The 21,345-nt window shown below is 42.8% G+C and overlaps 1 protein-coding gene across 6 annotated transcripts in view; it reads left to right on the forward strand.

Moving 5' to 3' along the window:
• Positions 1-21,345, forward strand: part of TEAD1 (TEA domain transcription factor 1) — a 163,292-nt gene that overhangs the window by 41,903 nt on the left and 100,044 nt on the right. For all 6 annotated transcript variants that reach the window (XM_065635383.1, XM_065635384.1, XM_065635386.1 and 3 more), the window contains exon 3: positions 13,954-14,207. In XM_065635383.1, coding sequence (XP_065491455.1) covers positions 14,060-14,207 — 148 coding nt within the window. In that variant the 5' untranslated portion in view covers positions 13,954-14,059. The remainder of the gene's footprint in view (positions 1-13,953; positions 14,208-21,345) is intronic.

Below are 21,345 nucleotides of genomic sequence, written 5' to 3' on the forward strand. Positions count from 1 at the left end.
TACCTTTCTGGGTAATTTTTTTTTGCCTGGGTCACTCTCTCCTTCTTCTTCATATTCAGTTAATAATAATAGCAAAAATACTCAAATGAAATCCATTTGCCTAGGATTTCCAAGGATGTTACTGGCAGTAAGCAGAAAAACGCCTGCGTGGTTTTGGAGGTACTGGATCACAGCCAGGCTGAGCTTCTGAGCAAAGGGGATATGGCAAATGGTAAAGCATCGGAAAGTGTAAAGAATCGTGTAGCAACTCGATGGCTAAGTAGGAGAAGAATCAAGGGAACTCTAATCCTTTTCTTGAAGTGTTGGATTCAGTAGAAACATCACTAGATAGATCCAGATCAGTAGCTGGAACACCCAGAAACTTGCCATTTTGACGTTGGCTTACTGTGCAAGTCCAGAAATGGTTCTAGCTTAAAGAGAGGTCTACTCTTCAAGGACTGGGAAGCCTGCAACGCTGGATTTAAAAAATAAGAAGTGCAGGGTTTTAATGGTGTTTTGTGGGAGTGAATTAAATTGTGAAATTTGAAGACTCAGCTATCAATGTGAAATCACCCTTAGCCTCTAATTTGAAACACCGGAGAAGCTAGAACTGTTCAGTTTTCCCTACAACAAAAGTATTCATTGAGTTAAAAGAACTTTTGTGTATAGACAACGTTATGAAAAACAGAGGTAATTTTGATGAGCAAATGCGATTTAATGTATTTAAAAGAATAAATAATTGAGTCTATTTGTCATTTTCTGAGCTTGACAAAACATTCTGCTATAGAGCTGCATTCATGAGCATTAACTGTTGTTCATAAACAAATTTTGATACTGTCTAACCTTCAGATACTAAATAATGCTTGTGTTATAAGCATTGTATTTATACTAGACAGTGCAACTTTCAGCTGGTTTTAGTGAGGTATTCTTGACCACTGTGAGCAGACACTTTCCTTTTGTCATTGAAGACATTGTTGGAATTTTATTGCATACTCTTCTTCCCCTGAGGAGTCTGTAGAATTTAATATATTTCCATATTACTACAAAACTGTCTCCTGAAGACCCCAATTAGGATGGTAAAACTATATCAAAAACATTGAGAAACCACCTTCTATCTCCTTCAGACACCTTGCAGTCTAAATAACAGCATTGTTCTGGGAAAGATGTTGGTCAGAGAACCGAGCTGGACGCTGCTGTGCTTGTGCCGTTTCAGGGGCAGCACGTGCAACGTGTGGCCAACTCAACCGCTTCAGGTCTTCTTGAACCCATCACAGTCTTATGGAGGAAACACCCAGCAAAATGAGTTCCAGTAGGCTGTTGACATCACCCTGGTGAGAGCACGGGTCCCGCAGCTTAGGTGTGCCCACGGATCCTCGGTGAGCACCTCGGGTGGCTGCTGGCCTGGGTGCAGGAGCAGATGCCGAGGGGACAGCTGGGTGTGCTCTGGCCACAGGAGCCTGGCCAGGCACGTGGCCTTCACGAATCAGTGACGGCGCAGCCCCGGGCTTGCAGCACGCAGATATCTGAGGGCACAGCAGCAGCTCTGGCTCAGGAAAAAGGAGAAAACGTGACCCAACCATTGGGGCAACTGCCCATGCAGAGAGAACTAAAACGAGCCTTGCAAGGGGACGGTCCCGTTTTGTGTCCCTCCTGCCAAATGGAGGAGGACTGACAGACGGGGAGGAGGTGGGTGGTCCTGAGTGAAGAGCAGTAAAGGCACAACACGTGTCCCTGTCTTTCCTTTCCCTTTCTCTAATATACTCTGTGGGTTTCTCTCATTGCTTTGGACGGGCTCCTTTCTGCAAGGCTTTCTGTTCGTGCTTATTTCCCACCCGCCTCTTCCACATGTGGCAGGGACAGACGATACTCCCAGTTGGATGAGTCCAACACTCCCCTTCCAAGAAACAGCTCCAGCTGGAGAGCAGCAGAAGGGTGACTCACGTGGGGGAAAACGGCAGGAGCCTGCTAAGGTTAGGTAGACACGGCCCTGCTCCCACACTCCTGGCCAGCTCAGCAGAAGGCATGCACAGCTTCACCGGGGCAGCTCCTGAGAGGCTCTTGGGCCCGCTGACGGAGCGGGAAATAAGAATCATAGAATCATTTTGGTTGGAAGAGGCCCTCGAGATCATCGAGTCCAACCATAACCTAACTCTAGCACTAAACCATGTCCCTAAGAGGCTGTTCTATACGTCTTTTAAACACCTCCAGGGATGGTGTCTCCACCACTTCCCTGGGCAGCCTGCTCCAGTGCTTCACACCGCACAGGCGAAGTCTTGGACAGGCAAGCTGTTCTTCAGGCAGAGCGTGAGGTGTTGGTGATTGCCCGTGAAACTGTGAGCGGGGAGCGGAGGGGAGGAAGGGGTGCTGTGGCAGAAATGACAGCAATTCAATTCAAGTCCAGTAGAATTATGAGGATTAAGTTCCTAGGCTTGTATGGTTTTCTTGTTTGGGTTTTTATACATGTTTTGTTTTCTGCTGCCTGGACCCTGCCATATCTTCTTTAACTCTGCCGGTGTCCAGTGAATTCACAATCCTAATGGTTGCCAGCAAAGTTATTTTTGTGGAAAATTGACACCTCCTGAAGCAGGATTAAACTACAGAGAACAAGGAGTTGAAAAAGACTGGAAACCTAAGTTGGAGCTTAAGACAGAAATTGCTTCCTCCACAGGTGATAACTACAAGAGAAGTGCAGAGTAACTACATAACTATTATATTGAGTTTTGAAAATGCTATAGTTAGTCGTTGTAGGTGTTACTTATGTTTAGCAATTAAAGATTGCCACAGTTTGGGATTGTGTCTGTATCTCAGTAGGAGAATATTTTCTACTCCCTTGTAGAAGATGCAAGTCCTGCTGCATAAAAGTGTCTGTACTTCTCAAGGGAATCTTACTTGAGATGCCAAAATAAATTTTTGATTACAGACAAAATGGAAGCTATAGATCTGTCATTATCTGTATGAGACAGTCATACTGGCAAAGTAAAGCCGATGCCAGGGTATTCACCACATATGGGATGATAGGTGTTGGAGGCAAGCGTGAGAAGGAAGCAAGAATTTTGACTATAGAAGTGCTGTACTAGTAATGCTCATTTCCTTACATAGAAGGCTTCCTTTGTACTACATAGATAAACAACTCAGACTTGAAATTTAATTTGGCAGGTAATTTGTCCATAACACTACTGCTAGCAGTTCGAAAACAAAATTAATTAAAATATTTTAATTTGACAACTACTGCACTTGCAAACAAAATTGTTGCTTTGATTTTTCTCTGTACACAAAAACACAAGGTGGGGTTTCCAGTGTTGGCTTGTGATGAAGACAAGCCACTAGACATGTTGTGACTAGTCGACATGGACCCCAAGTCCTATCTGATCACACATGCTGGTATCTGAAATTTCTTTCTGTTTAGACTCAGTGAGAACAAGGCCAGAAACCTGGGATTAAATCCCAGCCCTGCTGAGTGCCGTGGTGCTGTGATTTCTCCCCTTCCTTCCTTTTTTTTTTTTGGTCTTGTGATTCTGTGTCCTATCACCAGAAAACCACAGCCTTTCCCAAAGTGAGCCTCCCAGTGTTATCACTCCTCTGTTTCCAGGCTCCTCCAGGGCTGATAGGCAGGGCCTAATTCCAGCCAAAACAATTGCTAATGGAGATGTGAGGAGCTTCATTAAACTTGGAGTGATTATTCATACGTATAAAATGGCTCTGTGTTGGCAGAATTGGAGCCCGAGGCAGTAGCTCAAGTAGTAACACCAAAGCAGAATGAAACTGTTTTCTCTTGGTTCTACCTGGTACCAAATTGGCACATTCAGGTGAGCACGAGGCATTCACAACCTTCTGTAGCAGCTTTAGAGTGATAGAGCTTATAGATGGTGTGTTGCAGAGTTTCTTAATTTGTAAAATAAATTTTAACTAAAATTTAGCTCTTTCAGTGAATGTTCGAGAAAGTATGTGTGTGTGTGTGTTTGCACTTAGGCAAAGGAGTGTTCGTATAACATCTGCAAAGCAGAGAAGTGGACTTGAGGGATAAATGTTGCCAGTGCTGGATTCCAGGGGTGGCTTTGGCCAATTGGTTGTTGCAGTTGTTAGTCCGAAACTTGCCTTTTTCCTGCTTCATAAAAGAAAGCTCCTTCTTTAGCTTGGCAGAAGGAAAGGGTTAATCTTGTGGCTATTTCTTGTTTAAACAAATGCACCTGAGTAAATGAATGAACCTTTTACATTACTGTGCCTTTTTTGTACCTTTTTAACAGAATACTTAAATCATTATATAAAATGTTTTTTATATAGACGAAAGTTTTATGTTACATATGAACCAGTCAGACGTTGGACCACCCTTCAAATAGCGTTGGTTTTCCCTTTCCTGACTGAACTTATATAAAGCTGTTCAAGCAGGTGGTTTTCTGTCCCTTTTCCCACCTCAGTCAGAGCTGTTAGAGTGAACACTGATAGTTTTGCAGCCATTGTGGAAAAAACCCTTTCATCCTGAAAACAAGTTAATTAAAAAAAAAAAAAAAATCTAATATTGGTGTAGAAAACTAGTTAGTCATATGCCAGGGATAAAATAAGAGAGCTATGAATGGGAAGGATTCGATCTGGTTTTGCAAATGTCTGTGTGACATGGGAACTCCAATAAAATTGGGGAGGATTAGGGAGTTAGGGGAATAAACAGTCTCAGGGCTGTGTCTGGACAGAACGACTTGCTGCCGTGTCCGTCATATGTGTCAGCAGTGGATCATAGGTGGTCCCAGCAGGAAGCTAGTAACACACCAGAGATCAAGGACGTACCTAATTCTAATATTTATCATACTAGTTACGTGGTATTAATAGTTCTATTTTGGCTGTTGGGGTACAAAATTACTGCTCGCGCTCCGTGATGCTCTGGGAAGGCAGTTACGACAAACTGCAAAGAAGAGATTGTCTGTTTGTGCATGTGAAAACCATTGACTGTGTTTACACCATTCACATACTCCCAGGTAGATGAGGCTCAAACAGTGGCAAAGCCACCATGAGATGCACAAGCTGGCTGGCTGTGAAGGCTTTTGGGGTGTGTTTTGTGTGTATCCAGGTCCAGGTGACAAAGTTGTGTGTATGGAGGGATAGGGAGAGATGAACACCACTGGAAGGAGGGCTGGTGTCTCTTTTCTTTGGGCTTTCATACTGTAATTCATAATTTGTGGAGGCACTGGGAGGGCACGGAGCCTCTGTGCAGGCTGAACCCCTGCCTCAGCCCCCACTGGGTGACTGAATTTATAAGGCATTCAAGGAATAGACAGTTGTTAGATGCAAGCAAGAACCGCCTCTTTTTTTTGGACCCTTTTCCCAGTCTTGTATGTAAAAAAAAAAAAAAAAAGAAAAAAGCTCATTGTCCTGATAGCTACATATATTAGTTTTTATTTTATGTTTACATGTGTTGGCAGCAGAATGAATTGTAGTGAACTGCCAAACTGCTCTGCAAACACACCCCAAGCAAAGCAGTGGCTGCAGACCTTGCCCTGGGGGATGATGCTGTGGCCCCTGCTCACAGGTCTGGAGGCTGGGGGGTGTTTCTTCCAGCCACGTCACCTGCCCCAGGAGCGGAGCCCCCCAGGTGGGAGCAGACCCCCTCGGTCACAGGGCATTCTTCTAGAAGCTGGATTATCAGTGAATGGGTGAAATATTAATAATCCCCACTTCACAATATAGCAGCTCTTGCCATAGAAAAGTCACAGCTGGAATACAGCTGGGGTAAGCACGCCACGGCGTTACACTGGTAATAGATGTTGCTGTTGCCGTTCGCAAGCCATCCCCGTTGGGTGACGGTAGGTGCACGATCGGCTCCCGCTGCAGAGCACAGCAGCTGGGTTGTTGCACAGTCGCCTCCTGCAGTTACAGGGAGAATGGCTTTTGCTTCTAGAGCTGGTAAATATTTTATCCTTTCCTTCGCTTCATGTTGGTAATTAGCAGAAGCAAGTCAGACGCGACGCTCGCTATTCTTCACTCCACAGAGTGCCAAGTCATATTTAGAATAATCTTCGTTGGTTACCACCACAATGCAGTATTTGAGCTGGGTTAAATCCCAGGAACACCCTTATAATTGAAACCAGCTGGGTGTAAATGAGCGCTAGCACCTAGGACGAATGTGACTGCCTCAGTATCGCATGAGGAAGGAATTGTTTCTCAAACAGTTGTGACCGTAATGAGATAGGGATTCACAACGGGTATAGTAAGATTCACCTACCTGGTAATAACTTGGTAATCAGTGCAGCCCATGCACCACCGTGTGTAGGCCCTTACACAGCACTTGCATGCTGGATTGCTGGGCATGAGCTGGATGTTGTGGATGGTTTGGAGCTGTAGCAGCTTGCAGAGGACGTCGTGGTGAGCCGGCACAAAGCCGACGGAGCCTGCGTGCGGTGTAGTCACAGTCAGAATCCCGTTGTTTCCCCACTGAGAAGATGAACCATTTTATTAATTGTATGAAATTAAAATTAGTGGAAAAGAAAATTCGTCTGGAGTCAATGACTCAGCATCCTTACAACAACAATTATATATCGACAAAAGCAGCTTTTGAAAAAAAAAATTAGGCCCTTAGAATGGTACAAAATACTCTTTTCAGTTGCATAAAGAGCACAGAGAGATGGAAGCTGTTTGCAAAGGGAAGAATTCCCATGTATTAACTTCAGCCCACTCTTTGCTGAGTAATCTGTTTCTATAAGCAAAAAATGAGCAATTCAAGGAGAATGCATCATTGTTTCTTTTTAGAAATAGTTCCTATAATCCTAATTTCACATTTAGGCCTATATGCTGCCTACTCTTGCAGATCTAAGTCATTCTTTGTTCAGTAAATTTCCTCACAGTTTGTGAAAATACACACGTAAATCTTCTCAGATGAGCGGGGTACAGAGTTTATATTTGAAGAAAACTGTCACTTCGCTGATGTTAAGTTCCCTGGTTTTGGTATTTTACACGCTGGCACGGCACTGTGTGTCTTCCTGCTACTTTTATGCATACCCTGAGTGCGGTAGTCGAGGGGAAGAAAGTAACGCCTGAATTCACTCCCTGCACAATGCACTCGCTTCAGAGAAAAACATTGTGCTGCTTTTCACAGGTGCTCTGTAGCTGTAGATAAACTGATCATGTTATTCCTCCATAGATCCCAAAGACAAATCCAAAGTAGGTCGCTTGCAATTAGTAAATAGGTTGAATCCCGAGCGAGAAATGGTAACTTTAATCCTAGAACAGAACTAGTTTATATGAATGATAGGAAGTACTTGGAAGCATCGTTACATGAAACTGTTTGATCACCAAAAAAGCACAGCATCAGAATTTCTCCCTGAAGTGTTCATGCAGTCAGAGAAAAAGTCTTTATTTCATTTCAATGGCAAAAGTGAATGGCTGAATTAGTCTGGCTGAGTTTTAAAGGAATACTTTATCCGAGAAGTGGGCTGCTTCTCTCTCCTGGTGCTCTTTCTTCTTAGAGGGAATAATTGCTGATAAGTAGACCTTATAACAAAAATACAATATAAAGTCATTTTAAGCTAATGATTTTGCCATTGGATGCTTTGTAAATGATTTAAATTTTTATTCTTTGTACTGTGTTCTTTCCTTATAAAACTAGGTGATATATATAAAATGGCTTGACTATATATATAATGTTTTCCTGAAAGTAATGCCATTTGAATAGTTCAAAGAATCAGAAAAATCCATATACGTGCATTACAGCTACAGAATCCAGAGTATGAATTTGTTTTTAAATAAAAAAAGTAATTTGTTTGTTAAAGGCTTGAGCATGTTGCTTGATTTGCATAAACATTGCAAAGATACTTTTACTGGCAAAGTAGAAAATTCAGCTTTTTTTTTTTTTTTTTTAAATCAAGTTTAACAAAAGCTCCACTTTTAATCCTTAGCAATGCCATATGCTGCTTTAGACTGGGAGAAGGCTCCTATCTGGCATTTTTCCTAGGGGTGCTCTGTTAGGGAGAGTCAGCAGCAGTTTTCCGTATGCCCTTGGAGACGCCGTGACTCTCCTGCTGAGTTCCTCCTTCAGGAGTAAATCGACCTGTTGATTTACAGCAGCACTGTTTTTATTGTAGTTGGGAAGTTAAACTGACTTTCTGTTAGGGAAAACATAAAGCCCTAGTGAAATTCAAGCTTTCCACCAATTCCATATTTGCTTTAACTGGTGCAGAAAGAGCTTGAGAAATCCTGATGTGATAAAGGGCGTCGGGCGGTTTGACCGATATCTGGAAGGAGAACAGGGTGGCTGGGGATGAGGCAGCCTCCTCTCCCAAAACTCCCACGGAGAGCACCAGCGGGAGCCGGAGCCGTCTCCTCCCCAGCCTGCTGGTTTGCTCTCCTTCCCCATCCTGCTGTCTTGATGAGCTGCTTCCCCGGTGGTTTTTGTGATGTTCACGCAGCAGACTGCCCAGCAGCTGTGCGAGGAAACCACCCAGAGAGAAGGAGCATGTATCTCCATGGGCATGGGTGGTCAGAGGCCTGGCTTCCCCTGGATTTCGGCCCTGCAGCTGACAAAGCTGTCTGGTCACCAGGACATCTGTGAAGTCTCTTGCGCACCTGGGTTCCCCCGTGACTAGTCAAGGATGTGCTCTCACTGCAGGTTTCCCTCTGCTGGGGCATTTTATGTTCTGTTTTGCCTGCTGAGTCTCATGGCGTCATCTAGGTTGTTCCTCTACGTCGGACAGGGTTAAGCATAGCCGCATCGCTCCTGAGAAACGTTTGTGTCACTGGTTCTTACCAACACCTCTACCCCCAGCAGTTCCCCGCTACCCCAGACTGATCGCTTCTGGTGTGTGACTGTTTACAGGGTCAGAACAGTCTCGCAAATGCCCAACTTATGGTTTTCTTGCTGCAATTTAACTTCTTTGCTTCTTGTCCTATCCTCCTTAGAAATGTCCAAGAGCTGCTTTTCTGCTTTGCTGTTACCTTTTCCTTATTTGAAAGTGATTATCTTCTCACATCAGTCTTCTCTAAATTTAAACAAACCTAATTCCTTTCCTGGTATGTCATGTTTTCTAGATCTGATAACTTTCTTCCTCTGGATTCTCTCCAGCAGTTCTTTCCTGAAGCCTTAGCGCTCCAGCTGTGGATTTGCACTGCTGAACAAAGCAGAGGGAAAATCCCATGGGCCTGTAACTTTTCAAGCTTCGAGAGAAAATTTGCCATTTGCAAATTTAGAATTAGTTGTTTTTTACTCATCTACTCATTATCATCTTGATGTTTGTAAAAAGCTTGTTGGATTCCTCATCCCATTGTTTTTATACAACTGAAGCCAAGATGAAGTTGTTCACAAGTAAAAATAAAATGTATTCTTTAAAGTGTAATTTAACACTTCAACACTCAAAATCTTTACCTCAAGAATTAAGATTTTTCTGAATGACCTGTTTTAGAAATATTTGACTTGTTCTAAGCATTATTTGGTAGCCTCCTGCAGCCATTCATAGCCAGCAGATCAGTGTGGATAACTACACTGGTGCTTTCCCACCTGCACATTCTTGCAGGGGCCATTGCAGGTTATCTCAAAATTATCTGCACTTGATTTCATTCAAGCAGACAGAATTTAGAAGGCTCAGGGAGGCATAATAGTTTTTTCTCAGACATCTCTCAGAACCAAGGCATGTTTTTAGTCTTCCTCATGTTCCTGCACCAATACCTGCAGAATATTAATCCTCAACAAGCGGTTATGTGTGTATACAAGTGATACCTTAGTGAAGGCACCATTCGGCACCCATACGCTGAAATTCAGGAACGTAAATTAATTGAACGAACAGAGAAAATAGTTTAACTTTTGCAGGACGTTGTAAAATAAGATTCGGCTCTGATGACTCTTGAAAGACAATGTTTCCGTGTTGGTTCATCGTGGAAGCGTTGAATGATATGAAGCATATCAAGGCCTTAAATCTGCACTTGTCCTACACCCCTGTGAAGAGCTATTGATCTCAGTTGTTGGTCTGTGAGCAGCAACTTTCTGGGCAAGCCCGGGTTTGCATTGCTCATAAAGTAAGGGCATAAGAGAATATTCTATGCAAGCAAAAAAATCATTCCCTTGATAAGATGTTGCAGACTATCATTTGGTTTTAGTTAAACTCATTGGTTTGATCAGCTCTGACAACAGCTACCCTTGTTTCTCTGAGTTTTTAGAGTAACTTTTCGAGTTACCAGGTAAACATCATAATGAAAATAAGTCACACCTTGTACCTCATGAAGCTGTATTGAATGGATTAGCTATAAAATGTATTTATAAACTCCGGTATTGCCCCTAATAATTTCTCCATTGCTGGATGTAACATTGCGTTTGAGGGGGGAATATACCTCCATTATGCACAGAAAAAGTGTCTTAATAACTAAATGAGAAAAACAGACGTACTTAGAATTGACTTAACTGGAGAGAGTAGAAAGCAACTGCAAGAAAGATGCATTTGCAACTAGAAGCGCTTTTTGTGCAGGGGAAGCTGTCTTGAAATGCATAACAGAGGGAGACTGGTGTTAAAAGAAGAAACTCTGAAGAGAGACCTCCTAAACTGCAGTAGTGTGCTTTAAGCAATCTTAGAAAGTACAAAAAGGTTAACCAAAGTCTGGTTTTGGCTTTGGTGGGTTTCTTTTTGGTTGTTTTTTTTTTTTTTTTCTGGGTAATGTTGAGGTGTTTTGTTAACAGAAAGTACAAGCACAAAATTCGTTCTATGTCAGTTAACACGATAGAAAGCAAATACAGAACTCTTCAACGTGACCTGCCATGTGTGCAAGCTCTGCTTTTGGGGATTGGACGGCGTGAGAGTGGTTAATTGTCTCTGGGAGGTTAACTCTTCTTCCACTGAAAGTTGTGGTCATAAGATTTCGAGTTTGCTAATTTAAGGAAGACTTGCTATTTTTTATGTTTATTTTTAATAAATTAAAACTGGACTGTAAATCCACATTCTTCACATGAGATTTGTAGCTTATTAGAAATGTGCAGCAAAGCTCATCTATTGACAGCTTGTATTATTTTTGATAATCATGTTGAACTCCAGCATAACAGGTCTGAAATTTTTCATCACAGTTGGGTCCTTAGAATTCAAGCTAAGGAGGAGGTGGAATTGCCTTTTCATATGTAGAACTAAGCTGGAAATGATTAACTGAGTAGCTCGTTATTTTCCTGAAATAAGAGGGGGAGCCATTTAGTGGTTCTAATACAAGGTTTTTTGCTCCTTGGTCCTCCAGCTTGATCTGCAATGTCAGCATTCACCAAAATGGAAATAACTAAAAGCAATCTTTAGTTCATGAGAGGGGTTTTTTCCAGCAGGTTGCTTCCCGCCCCTATCATACAGATGTTCTGGAAGAAACACTTGGTTCTCTTACATTTTAGAGGCTGGAATAGTAGCTACTAATGCCGTAAGATGATATCCAAGTAGGTAAAAAGGAATGGGAAGGGAGATAGCACATTAGTGAAAATTCACCAGTAAACACAATGCAAGATCTAACATGAATATCAAGTAACGTTAATTACTTTAGAGCCTCTCTGCTTTCCTTGTGTGCATTTTAATTATTATTTCAGCATAATGTAATAACAAGGGCTGGTTTATAGGACGATAATAAGACTTGAGGCTATGACTGTGGCAGATTTTGTAAGCAGAGGGTGGTTGGGCTGAGGGAAAGGTGCCGGTGGCTGTGCTGTGCATTGCCCGGGATCATAGCAGGGGAAGGATTTCCTCCCTGAGTCATCTTAAAAACTGCCCCAGTAAACAGTCTCCTGGTGAAATGCTAAACTGTGGTCTTGATCATGTGGGGCAATAAAATCTCCAGCAGCCATTTTTCCCTGCACTGTGGCAGTAAAACTGAAACCCCCCAATTTATCCCAGTCAACATTCAATTACATCTCATTTACCTAAAATTCCCCCTGTATTTGAGGGCTTAAGTGGGCATGACTGTTTTTGTCAGTGTGTTCTCAGTGTTGCTGTGTTTATGTTTTGGCTAAAACTTACCTACAAGGTTCAAAACTTGCAAGGGTTGAATCAACCCACCAACCTTCTAAGAATTATGAAGGATGGTGTTTCATTGTTTTACAAAGGTTTACATCTCCCTCTTTGTGACGAGACTTTAAAAATTTTGTACATTCTGGATTTCCCAGACAATAAGTGGTGCACTTGGCCAGACTTCCCACCCACTTATCGTTTGTGTGTGGTTGACTCTGAATCCATCTGCTCCCTCATTATCAGTTATTAAAAGGAGTTCAAGACACTGCTTAGCCTTGAGATTACTGGTGGGTAGGCACTAACATTTTCATAAACTGTGCTGAAGTGTTCAAACCAATGTGAAGCTTAGAAATGCCTCCTTGTAGAAACAGACACGCAAGTAAGGAAAATAGAGTTCTTGGGAGTCCATTTTGGATGTACTGATCCCTCAGAGCTCCTGTTAGAGTCTGGAGAAGTGGAAATACCCTGTACTTTGGGCGTCAAACCGGTAATGTTGGTTAGTGAAACTGAGAGACTACTCCCAGTTTCCCCAGTTTCAGCTCTGTTTTTTTGCAGTGCACTCTAGCCTCCGAGGGACCGGACTATCAGGTTTTGGTTATCTCCAGTGACTGGTTGATTGGTTAGTTCGGGTGAGGGCTGCTGTAAATATTTCTTCTTTCAGGGAGCTCTCCAGCCCAAAGGTGTTTCGCCAGAGTTGTCGCAGCCTCCCATGTACTTTCTCCCCTTCTTTCTCCATGGGGTGAATGCTATTCTGCTACTTCTCACTTATTATTTTACAGTGTACTGAGACGCCCCGGAGAGGCGTATCGGCATAAGAATGGAGAGCAGAAGGGGACACCCTTCTCTTCTGCATGCAGAAAGGGCCTCATCTCCCCCACCAGAATAAAAATGTCATAGTCTAGGATTTTTTGTGTGTTTAGCCAACTAACTGGATTTTGAAGTGCATGTGCAGCTTATGCATGCGTGTTTGAACACTCCCATCCACTCGGACCAGTTAGAGCTACCAAACTTCTTCGTTTTTCAAAATAAAACTGCATTATGCCTAGACATGTTGAGCCAAATCTGTTCCTGGTGTTATTTCACAGACTTCCCAAAGAATTACACCAGAGATGAATTTGGTCTGGTATAGCAGCTTTTTTGCCTGGAGCAAGTCTTTATAGCAGAGTTGTATTTCTCTCAAAAATATAAACGGAACACTGACGGATCTGCTGCTCTGGTGGTGTGAGCAGGTGCAGCTATATTAAATTATTTCTTATTAAATTGATTCAACAACTTGAAGCTTGTAATTTTTGTTCTGCTATGGTTCTGTGACAGAGACCATTTAAACAGGCAATGTGTATGTCTTTTACTGTAATTCCTTACTCTGGTATTATAATTTTAAAAAATTCTGTTTGTATGTAGCTCAGATTCTGATTGTATTATTTATTTGATTGTTTTATTTATTTCAGTAAGATCTGAAAATCACAGCCTTTTCTGGTTAATCACATTGAGCTGTGTCATCTCTAGTGTAATTCCATTTACTCCACTGACATCTGGATGGATGTGAACAATAGTTTTTGCTTTTGTTTTTCGGTTTAAGTGGTTTTAGGCTCTGGTGGTCACTGTGGCATAACTGGTGTGTTTGCCCTCCAGCCAGTATGCTGATTTACCCCTGCCTGAGGATCTGGCTTGTTGTTTTAAGGGTGCCAGTCTTCAGCCAGATGAAATGTGTCATGTGCTGCAGAGTTTTCCCCAGTGTTAAGAACCACTTTGACTATCTGTGGAAAATGAACTGATGCTGTATGCTTTCATGTAGTTGCCCGCAGAAAATATGTGGTAAAGAGTACCCTTTCTGACACTCCTTATCGTTCCACCTCTGCTGATTTGAGCTAGAATGGTTATTAATTTTTTACTTTTCCTGGGTGCTTCCCATGCCTGTGTTACTGCCGTTGCCGCTCACCTGCTGTTAACTTGGTATCAGAAGTAGACAGAAGTGTTTGCCTGAAGTTCCATGTCTTTAATGCCTTTTGGGGTTGTTTGTTTGTTTGTTTTGTAGGTTTATTTCCTTTAAGACTCCAGGCTTAGGCTTGGAGACCCCAGCCATCACCATTGAGCCCAGCAGCTGGAGCGGCAGCGAGAGTCCTGCCGAAGATATTGAAAGAATGAGTGATTCTGCAGATAAACCTATTGACAACGATGCAGAAGGTGTCTGGAGCCCTGACATTGAACAGAGCTTTCAGGAGGCCCTAGCTATCTATCCACCATGTGGGAGGAGGAAAATCATCTTATCAGATGAAGGCAAAATGTATGGTAAGTGGTACACATTTACCCTTTGGAAATAATTGTCCCAATGAGAACTGTAAAGCACAGCTTGTTTTTACACAAAATCCCTGGCACTGATTTTGGTATGGAGTAAATCTTGAAGAAATCTGTGAAGTTGAGGGAGCTCAGCTGGGCTGATGCATTGCTCGGGACCGTCCGAACTGCTGCCTTCGCCACTGGCACTAGGAAGCCATATTGATGCAGAATTGCGTCTTTAATAAGTGCTATGCTGTGACTGAATGGGAATGTTTAAAAGAAGCTTTTAAATGTGTCACTCCTTGAGCATTAAAAAAAAAAAAAGTATTTTTCAATAAATGGTGCAGAAAGAGAAATAGGAAATACAGTCTGCGTGATGGCGTGGCAGAATATGTAATGTTAAATTGTGAAGTCATAAAGTTCTTGTTGCATTCAGAAGCCTCTCGATGAAAGAGGCGAGTTAGGGGTGCTTTTGTGCCTTTTTTTTTTCTTTCCCCTTCTCTTCGTGCAAACTGCTATAAATCAGATGACGTGCTGACAGCATTCCATAAATATACGCTCTGCCGAAGGACACTGACATCTGCACGCGCTCTCCGGGGCTCCTCTGCTTTCGTCCCTCTCGTCTGAGCTCTCTCGCTCCGTCGCTTTGTCTTTTCCATTTTGTAAACTTGCCCCTGCTCCGGCCTCTCGTTCCGCGGTGCCTTTTTTGAGGGGGGACCAGGCTCCCAGCCCACCTTGTCCCTGCCTGCAGGAGGGGGCGGTGGGGGCAGCGGCCGCCCGGGGGGGCACCCCGAGCAGATGGTGCTGCAGCTGCCACCAGCTGTGCCCCCCCCGCGCCCTGGCTGAGCTCATGGAAACAGGGACACCACGGTTGCTGGTGCTGCTGCCGCCGGGCAGGAGCTGCCCCCCAACCCACCGCCTCCCCCCACAGCCGCCACAGGAGCTGCCCCCCAACCCACTGCAGCCACAGGAGCTGCCCCCCAACCCACCGCAGCCACAGGACCTGCCCCCCAACCCACCGCAGCCACAGGAGCTGCCCCCCAACCCACCGCAGCCACAGGACCTGCCCCCCAACCCACTGCCTCCCCCGCAGCGGCCGCCCCGTCCGTGCCGGCTCTGGCACAAAACAGCCAGCATGAAGCATCTCAGCTGCCCCGGGCGGAAAGTTGACGGGCCCCGTTTCCTCCTTGTGTTTGCTTTTTTCCTCTGTTCCTCCTCCCATCCCCTTCTCTCCCTGCACAAGGGAATATAATTCCTCTCCTTCCGCCTGTTTGGATTGCGTTTCGATGTTGTTACTTTCCTTTGGAAAGGGGAGATGATTGGCTTAATTAGAAGGTTGTGCTCTTTCTAGGAGGACGTAAGCGTGCATATACAAACAAGCTTATTGTGTATTTATGCTCAAAAGCTCTAGTTAGGCTTGAACAGCCTCATCAGCCAAAATAAGGGTGGCTGCAGTTTTTTAAATTGGGATCCCTACAACCACAGTAATCACTCCCCAAATCTGATTTTTGGTGTTTCAAAGGATTCTTTGTGCCTTTGTATAAAGAAATTAACATATTTATCCATTCATGTTTAAAATCACTGATTTAATTTAATGTTTCTCTAATCCTGAATGTTAACATTTGTTAAATTATATATGTAGAAAACCATTTATGCATATCTAATTGCCGATTAATACTGCTAGCTAGTAATACCATAAGCATATATGCACATCTCATATATTTATGCTCATCCTAAATCAAATATTGCTTATTTTCAATCAAAGAAGCAGGTATGCATGTATGATGCTGAAAACTTGACCTGAAGTGTTGCCCTGACTGGGAAGAAAAAATGTGTTAGGAAGTGCAGGGTACTGTATAATCAGAATTTACATCCTGACTTTACAGTGGATGAACTCATGTTTTCATTCTTCAAGCTGAGTAACTGCTTTGTAGTGTTTGAGGATTTATTGAAACCATGCTAGATTTCTGAGGACTTTCTAATAGAGTCTTATGGCCCTGAGAGCATAATTGTTCTCCAAGGATTTTGAAATCAAAACAGTGTAAGTGTTTTAGATTCTGTGTGGCATAATGAAAATAATTTAATGCCTTTTAGTGGCATACCAAGTTTATTTCACTTACAGGAGAGACATTGCAATATCTCTAAGCCTCCATAGTGTTGGGAAATATTGTAATGTGTCAGTAATTCATGAACCATGTAAGACAAAGGTCAAGAGAGCACCATTTCATTTTCTGACTGAAATTACCTTAGATATAGGCACTTGTACAAATATGATCTTTACAGAGGCAAATATAATGATCACTCCCTGTGGATTAAGCAATTGTAGTTTTTTATCTTTGGAGAGAGACTTTGGGAAGAGCAGAGATTTTGCTTGAAGAAATATTTTAAGTTTCTGCCTTTGATTTAATGAGAGTTTTGTGACTTTCACATGTTAGCAGAAACCAGAGTTTCTTCACTGTTCTTTGCGGTGGTCTGAAGTTGTCCTTAAAAGTGGCATTTCCAAGAGGGCTGTGTCCAGCTGGGTGTCACCACCCGGGTGGTTGCTCGAGCGGGACTGGGGGGCTCGGAACCGGGGGACTCGCGCTGGCAGAGCCGCCCCAGCGGTACCCAGGGACATCTGCGAGCTCTCCGGGCAGCCGGCATCGCTTCAGTTGTTCCTCTACAGCTGTGATCTTCCACGAAGGAGGGAAGGGAAGGGGAGGGCGTTTTCCTCTCTCCTTGCCTTCCCAAAAAAGTAACTTGCAGCACCAGAGGATGATGAGAACAAAAGACTTTCGATCCCATCCCCACAGGAAAGAGTTGCAGGTCCTGTGGCTGGGGAGGGACAAGGGGGTGTCTTGACTTTTTTTTGGCCCTGGGGCATCCTTGGGCTCTAAGGATGAAGCCGTGACCTGGAGCACTTCAGGCTGCCGCTGACCCTGCCACCAGTACGGGGTTATGGCTCCTTGAAGAAACCCCCAGAAAGCAAAATAAGAGCTTAATTAAACTCTTGTTTTTACATTTATAGGAAATGATTGGGTAAGAAGTAAAGACGCTTGTTTTGGTTCAGAGGGGCAAATTCCAGGAACTATAGTTTGGAAATTCTTGAGAGAAAGGGAGTGTGCTGGAAGGTCAAGGGACCAGTGATAAGTGCTGTCACTTCTTTTCCCCTTTCCTGTGCATGTGTGTGCTTGCAGTGCTCTTACAGTTTTGGTTTGCTCCCAACACAGTATTGACTAGTAGTAAATAAAATTTTAAAAACAGATGAGGAGGGAATAAATCCGAAAGCCTGAAGGAAGGTAGAGGAACACATCTATAAATTGATGCTCACACTCTTTGTGGAAGCATTTAAGCGTAGCCCATGGAGGAAAGACTCGACTCTTAGACCCATTTTCATAAGTTTTGCAAGGTATTGAAAGCATTTTTTTCATCTGTACCATTTCTAAAGAAGTATTGATAAAACGCAAATACCATCCACTAGTATGAAGTGGGACACCGTATAATTTGTGTCCCCTCTCTGAGATAAATTCTGTTGAATTTCTGTGTCCTCGTTTATCCAGCACATAGTAAAACTCCAGCCCATTAGAGGGCATTGGCTATCCTGCATTTGTACTTTGTTCCAGTTGTTGGTCTTTTACTGCTGACAGTTTAGTTACTCGTAGCAATTCCTGTGAACTCACTTATTGGCAGGATGTTGCCTGTGCTTGTCTTTGCTCCTGGGAGAGTCTTTTGGAAAAGATTACAAGAATGAAAGCTGCTGTGAAATGCTCTACTTTTATCCCTGGTGTAACACTGAAGTCACTGGAGTTACCACGGGAATGGATTTGGCCCTCTGTGCATGTTTTGTTGTTGGTTTGTTTGTTTATTTTTTAAAATTATTTTTTAAAATTTATTTTTAAATTTAGCTATAGGGAGATGAAGCTTTAGTGCAGCTCTAGGGACAATGCCAAAGTAGCATAAGTTGGTAGCAAGTGTAATAATGCCTGCAGACGTGTTACTATCAGCATTACTAACTTAGCCTTGAGGTAGCAAAGGTGGCTTTTGCCTTTAAGACAAGAAAATTGTTTGATCTTAATTTTTGAGACCTGTAAACAGCTCTTCAGTTATGAATGAAATCGGTCATTGTGATTTGCATTGGAGGTATTCATCTCTGCAACAAAACTACTTAAGAGTATATGAATGATTATTTTAAAAGGAAGTTTTGTAGCGTGTTTAGTTGTTTTATAGAGAAGAATGAGTACTAATTAACATGAGAAGGTGCATACCAGCCTTTCAAAACTGTTGTATATGTTTATTAGGTCATGCATAAAATCTCTTGGCCTGCATTACCATGATAGTAAAGGGAAAATTTCTGCTTAGATGATAGAATTTTTGCATGATGAGTTATACTCTTCATTTCCAAAGCACCTTATATAAATTAAATAATAAAACTGAACTTTGAACTAGTACATTGGCAGAAGAAATCCTGTTCTGTAGGTTTGTGTGATTCTGTAGCTAACTGCTGTTATTAGGTGTTTTTCTGGATTTCTATTAGGAAACTGCGAGGTAACTGGCTTTATGAAGAATACAGTAACATGTTACAAATTATTTTTACTGTTGCTTTTAATTTTAAAAGTTCCATACAAGTTACTGCCTCTATAAAGACATCACTACCTTATAAAGTTTCCACAGTATTAAATATATTTGAATGTGAATAAGGTATTTGGAGTGATGAAATACCAGATGTGAAGTATCAGGTTGCATGTTTATTCATCTGTTATTGCAATCATTGTATAAAGATACACTCTTGTATTCTTTATTTTTTTCATTTTTTTCTTTTTGGTCTCACAGCAACATACACAAAATGCACTGGAGACAAGACTCCTATTATGAAAGTGACTATTTGGGTTTCTTGGATTGTAAACAAATCTGTCTAGAAGCATTTTTGCGATGCTGCGATTGCTCGCTGGGTTACGTCATGGCACAGCGCAGGCATGGAGGCCGCTGCAAGCGGCTGCTGAGCAATCGGTTAACGTGAAGAAAACGAGGGCCCAAAGATACAGCATCTATTGGAAAATGTACTACTTAAATTATTCAGATTATGAACAAATCTGCCTATATTTATTTTTGCAGTCTGGTGACATTCTTGTAACATCAGCATGCTGTGCTTGCAAAGAGCCAATCTGGTTTTGTGAGCTGAGCAAGAGGCTTTGCAGTCATTAGAAATGAAGGGTATTTGGCTTACTCGTTGTCGAGGATTTCTGAAATGTGGGGGAACAGGGCTTAATCTTTCTATTGGGGCTTTCAAGAGTAAACTGTTAATGATTTGGGATAAAGTGGTAGAGTCTTCATGAAGATAGGTTTGGGGTTTTTTTCGTTTTCTTTTTATTTTCCCCCCCCTCTGCCCTAAGCTGCCATCCTCAAGGGAAAAATCTAAGCGCGACTGTCAGAGCTGTGCATGATAAGGGTATCAGCTCCTACCTGGGGAGCAGGCAGGAGTGAGCGGGCTGTGGGAAGCACCACATCTGAAAGCGTGAGTAACGTTGTGTGTGCAAGGTCATACGCAGCACAGCGGTCAAGTACTCCATTCCGCTGTGTCGGGTCAGGAGAACGATGTATTCCAAAGGAAATGGGAAGTTAGACTAGAAAGTTTTGCTCAAATATCATGCATCAAAAAGAGCAGGACATCCTTTAGAAGTGTTTTCCAGCAATTTGGGTTTTGTCCTCCCTCTACTATGTTCTCTTCAGTCATCCATATAAAGAAGAACTCGCAGAAAGTTTTTTATAGCCTGTTTGTGAGAAACAATGTCAAGTAAACTATATGGCTCCTGCCCAAGTATTCCAGTGTTTAGTGGGTAGCTTGTATAGAGGAGTTACTATTACAGCAACGTTACTTCTTCCCTGGCACTAAGTGGAAGCTACAAGGGCAGGTTCAGGTCAGGCATTTGACCTCTTAAAAATCATTTAATGGCTACTCCTATTCCAATTGGCTCTACTAAACAGAGTGAGAGGATGTTTTTCCTTTATGACATTGTTCCTTGAGTAAAGCCCTTGTTTAGAAATGATGCATGTTAGCATGAGAGCACTGAAGTGATGCAACCTCACTAGAACATCCAGGATACATTTAGGTGATTGTCTAGTATGATTTATATTAGCTCATTTTTCTTCCATCACTGATTTCACAAGATGAACTTGTGATCCTGTCAATTGCAGAAGGCATATTTTTGCAGCCTTAAGAAATAGGGTTGTCATGCTAGGGGGTAGTTAAAACAGCCATGATTAGGCTGATCTAGTGTGTTAGTTGGTTGCACAGTACTGAGAGCTCAAGAGAATTGAAAATCCTGCATGTAGGTAGCACAAAATAAAACGTACTCATTTATTTGATCTCATTCCTTGCAGAACTGGGATCCTTCCTAGAAGCATCTCAGGGTGAACACCTTCTGGCTCAGACAACCTGGGGACAACTTGAGTTAGACAAATAAGGGCCACATGCTCTTAATGGTTATATTGGGCTGACAGGTTTGGATTCTGCTCCATGAGACCAGTAGGAGATCATGATAGAAGTGTCTCCTTTCCTATGAGCTTCAAATACTGGCTGAATTATCTCACACGATCATAGCAGCAGCCCATTGACCCCAGTAAAGTGCTTATGTGGGGGTGTGGAAGATGAGTTATATTCATGTTACACACCTCTGTTCTGGGCATCCTTGCGGAAGCAGAACAGGTAAGAAAACATAGAAGCTGTTATTTTTTAAAGAGAGAGACTTGGACAGTGCAGAGAGCATTTTACACGACCAGTAATAGAAAAAAAAAATGATGGAACCCTTCACCACAAGGACCCACCACCACAGTCAGCACCATCACCATGGCTCACACCAGCATCCAAGAGCTGCTGGAACTGGAGACTCCCAGCCGGCTGTTGAAGCGAGGCAGAGCTGAGGCCAGTGAGACACATGGTAAAAGCCGGGCATCTGAACCATGTTGGGAAGGAAACTTCATCCTCATGTTCCCCATCTCCCCTAGTGGGTTTGCTCAGTGTGGGTGTGATCACAAATAACACTGCAGGCAACAAGGGGCAGTGGCAGCACAAAGAACTTTATGCAGCATCTTTGCTTTTCTGGGGACATGCAGTCTCCCGAGAAGTGGGCTTAGATCCCACCCCACACCACACAGGAGCGAGCCTGGGCTAATT

The sequence above is a fragment of the Caloenas nicobarica genome, chromosome 5 (assembly GCF_036013445.1).
Source record: "Caloenas nicobarica isolate bCalNic1 chromosome 5, bCalNic1.hap1, whole genome shotgun sequence".
NCBI lineage: Eukaryota > Metazoa > Chordata > Aves > Columbiformes > Columbidae > Caloenas > Caloenas nicobarica.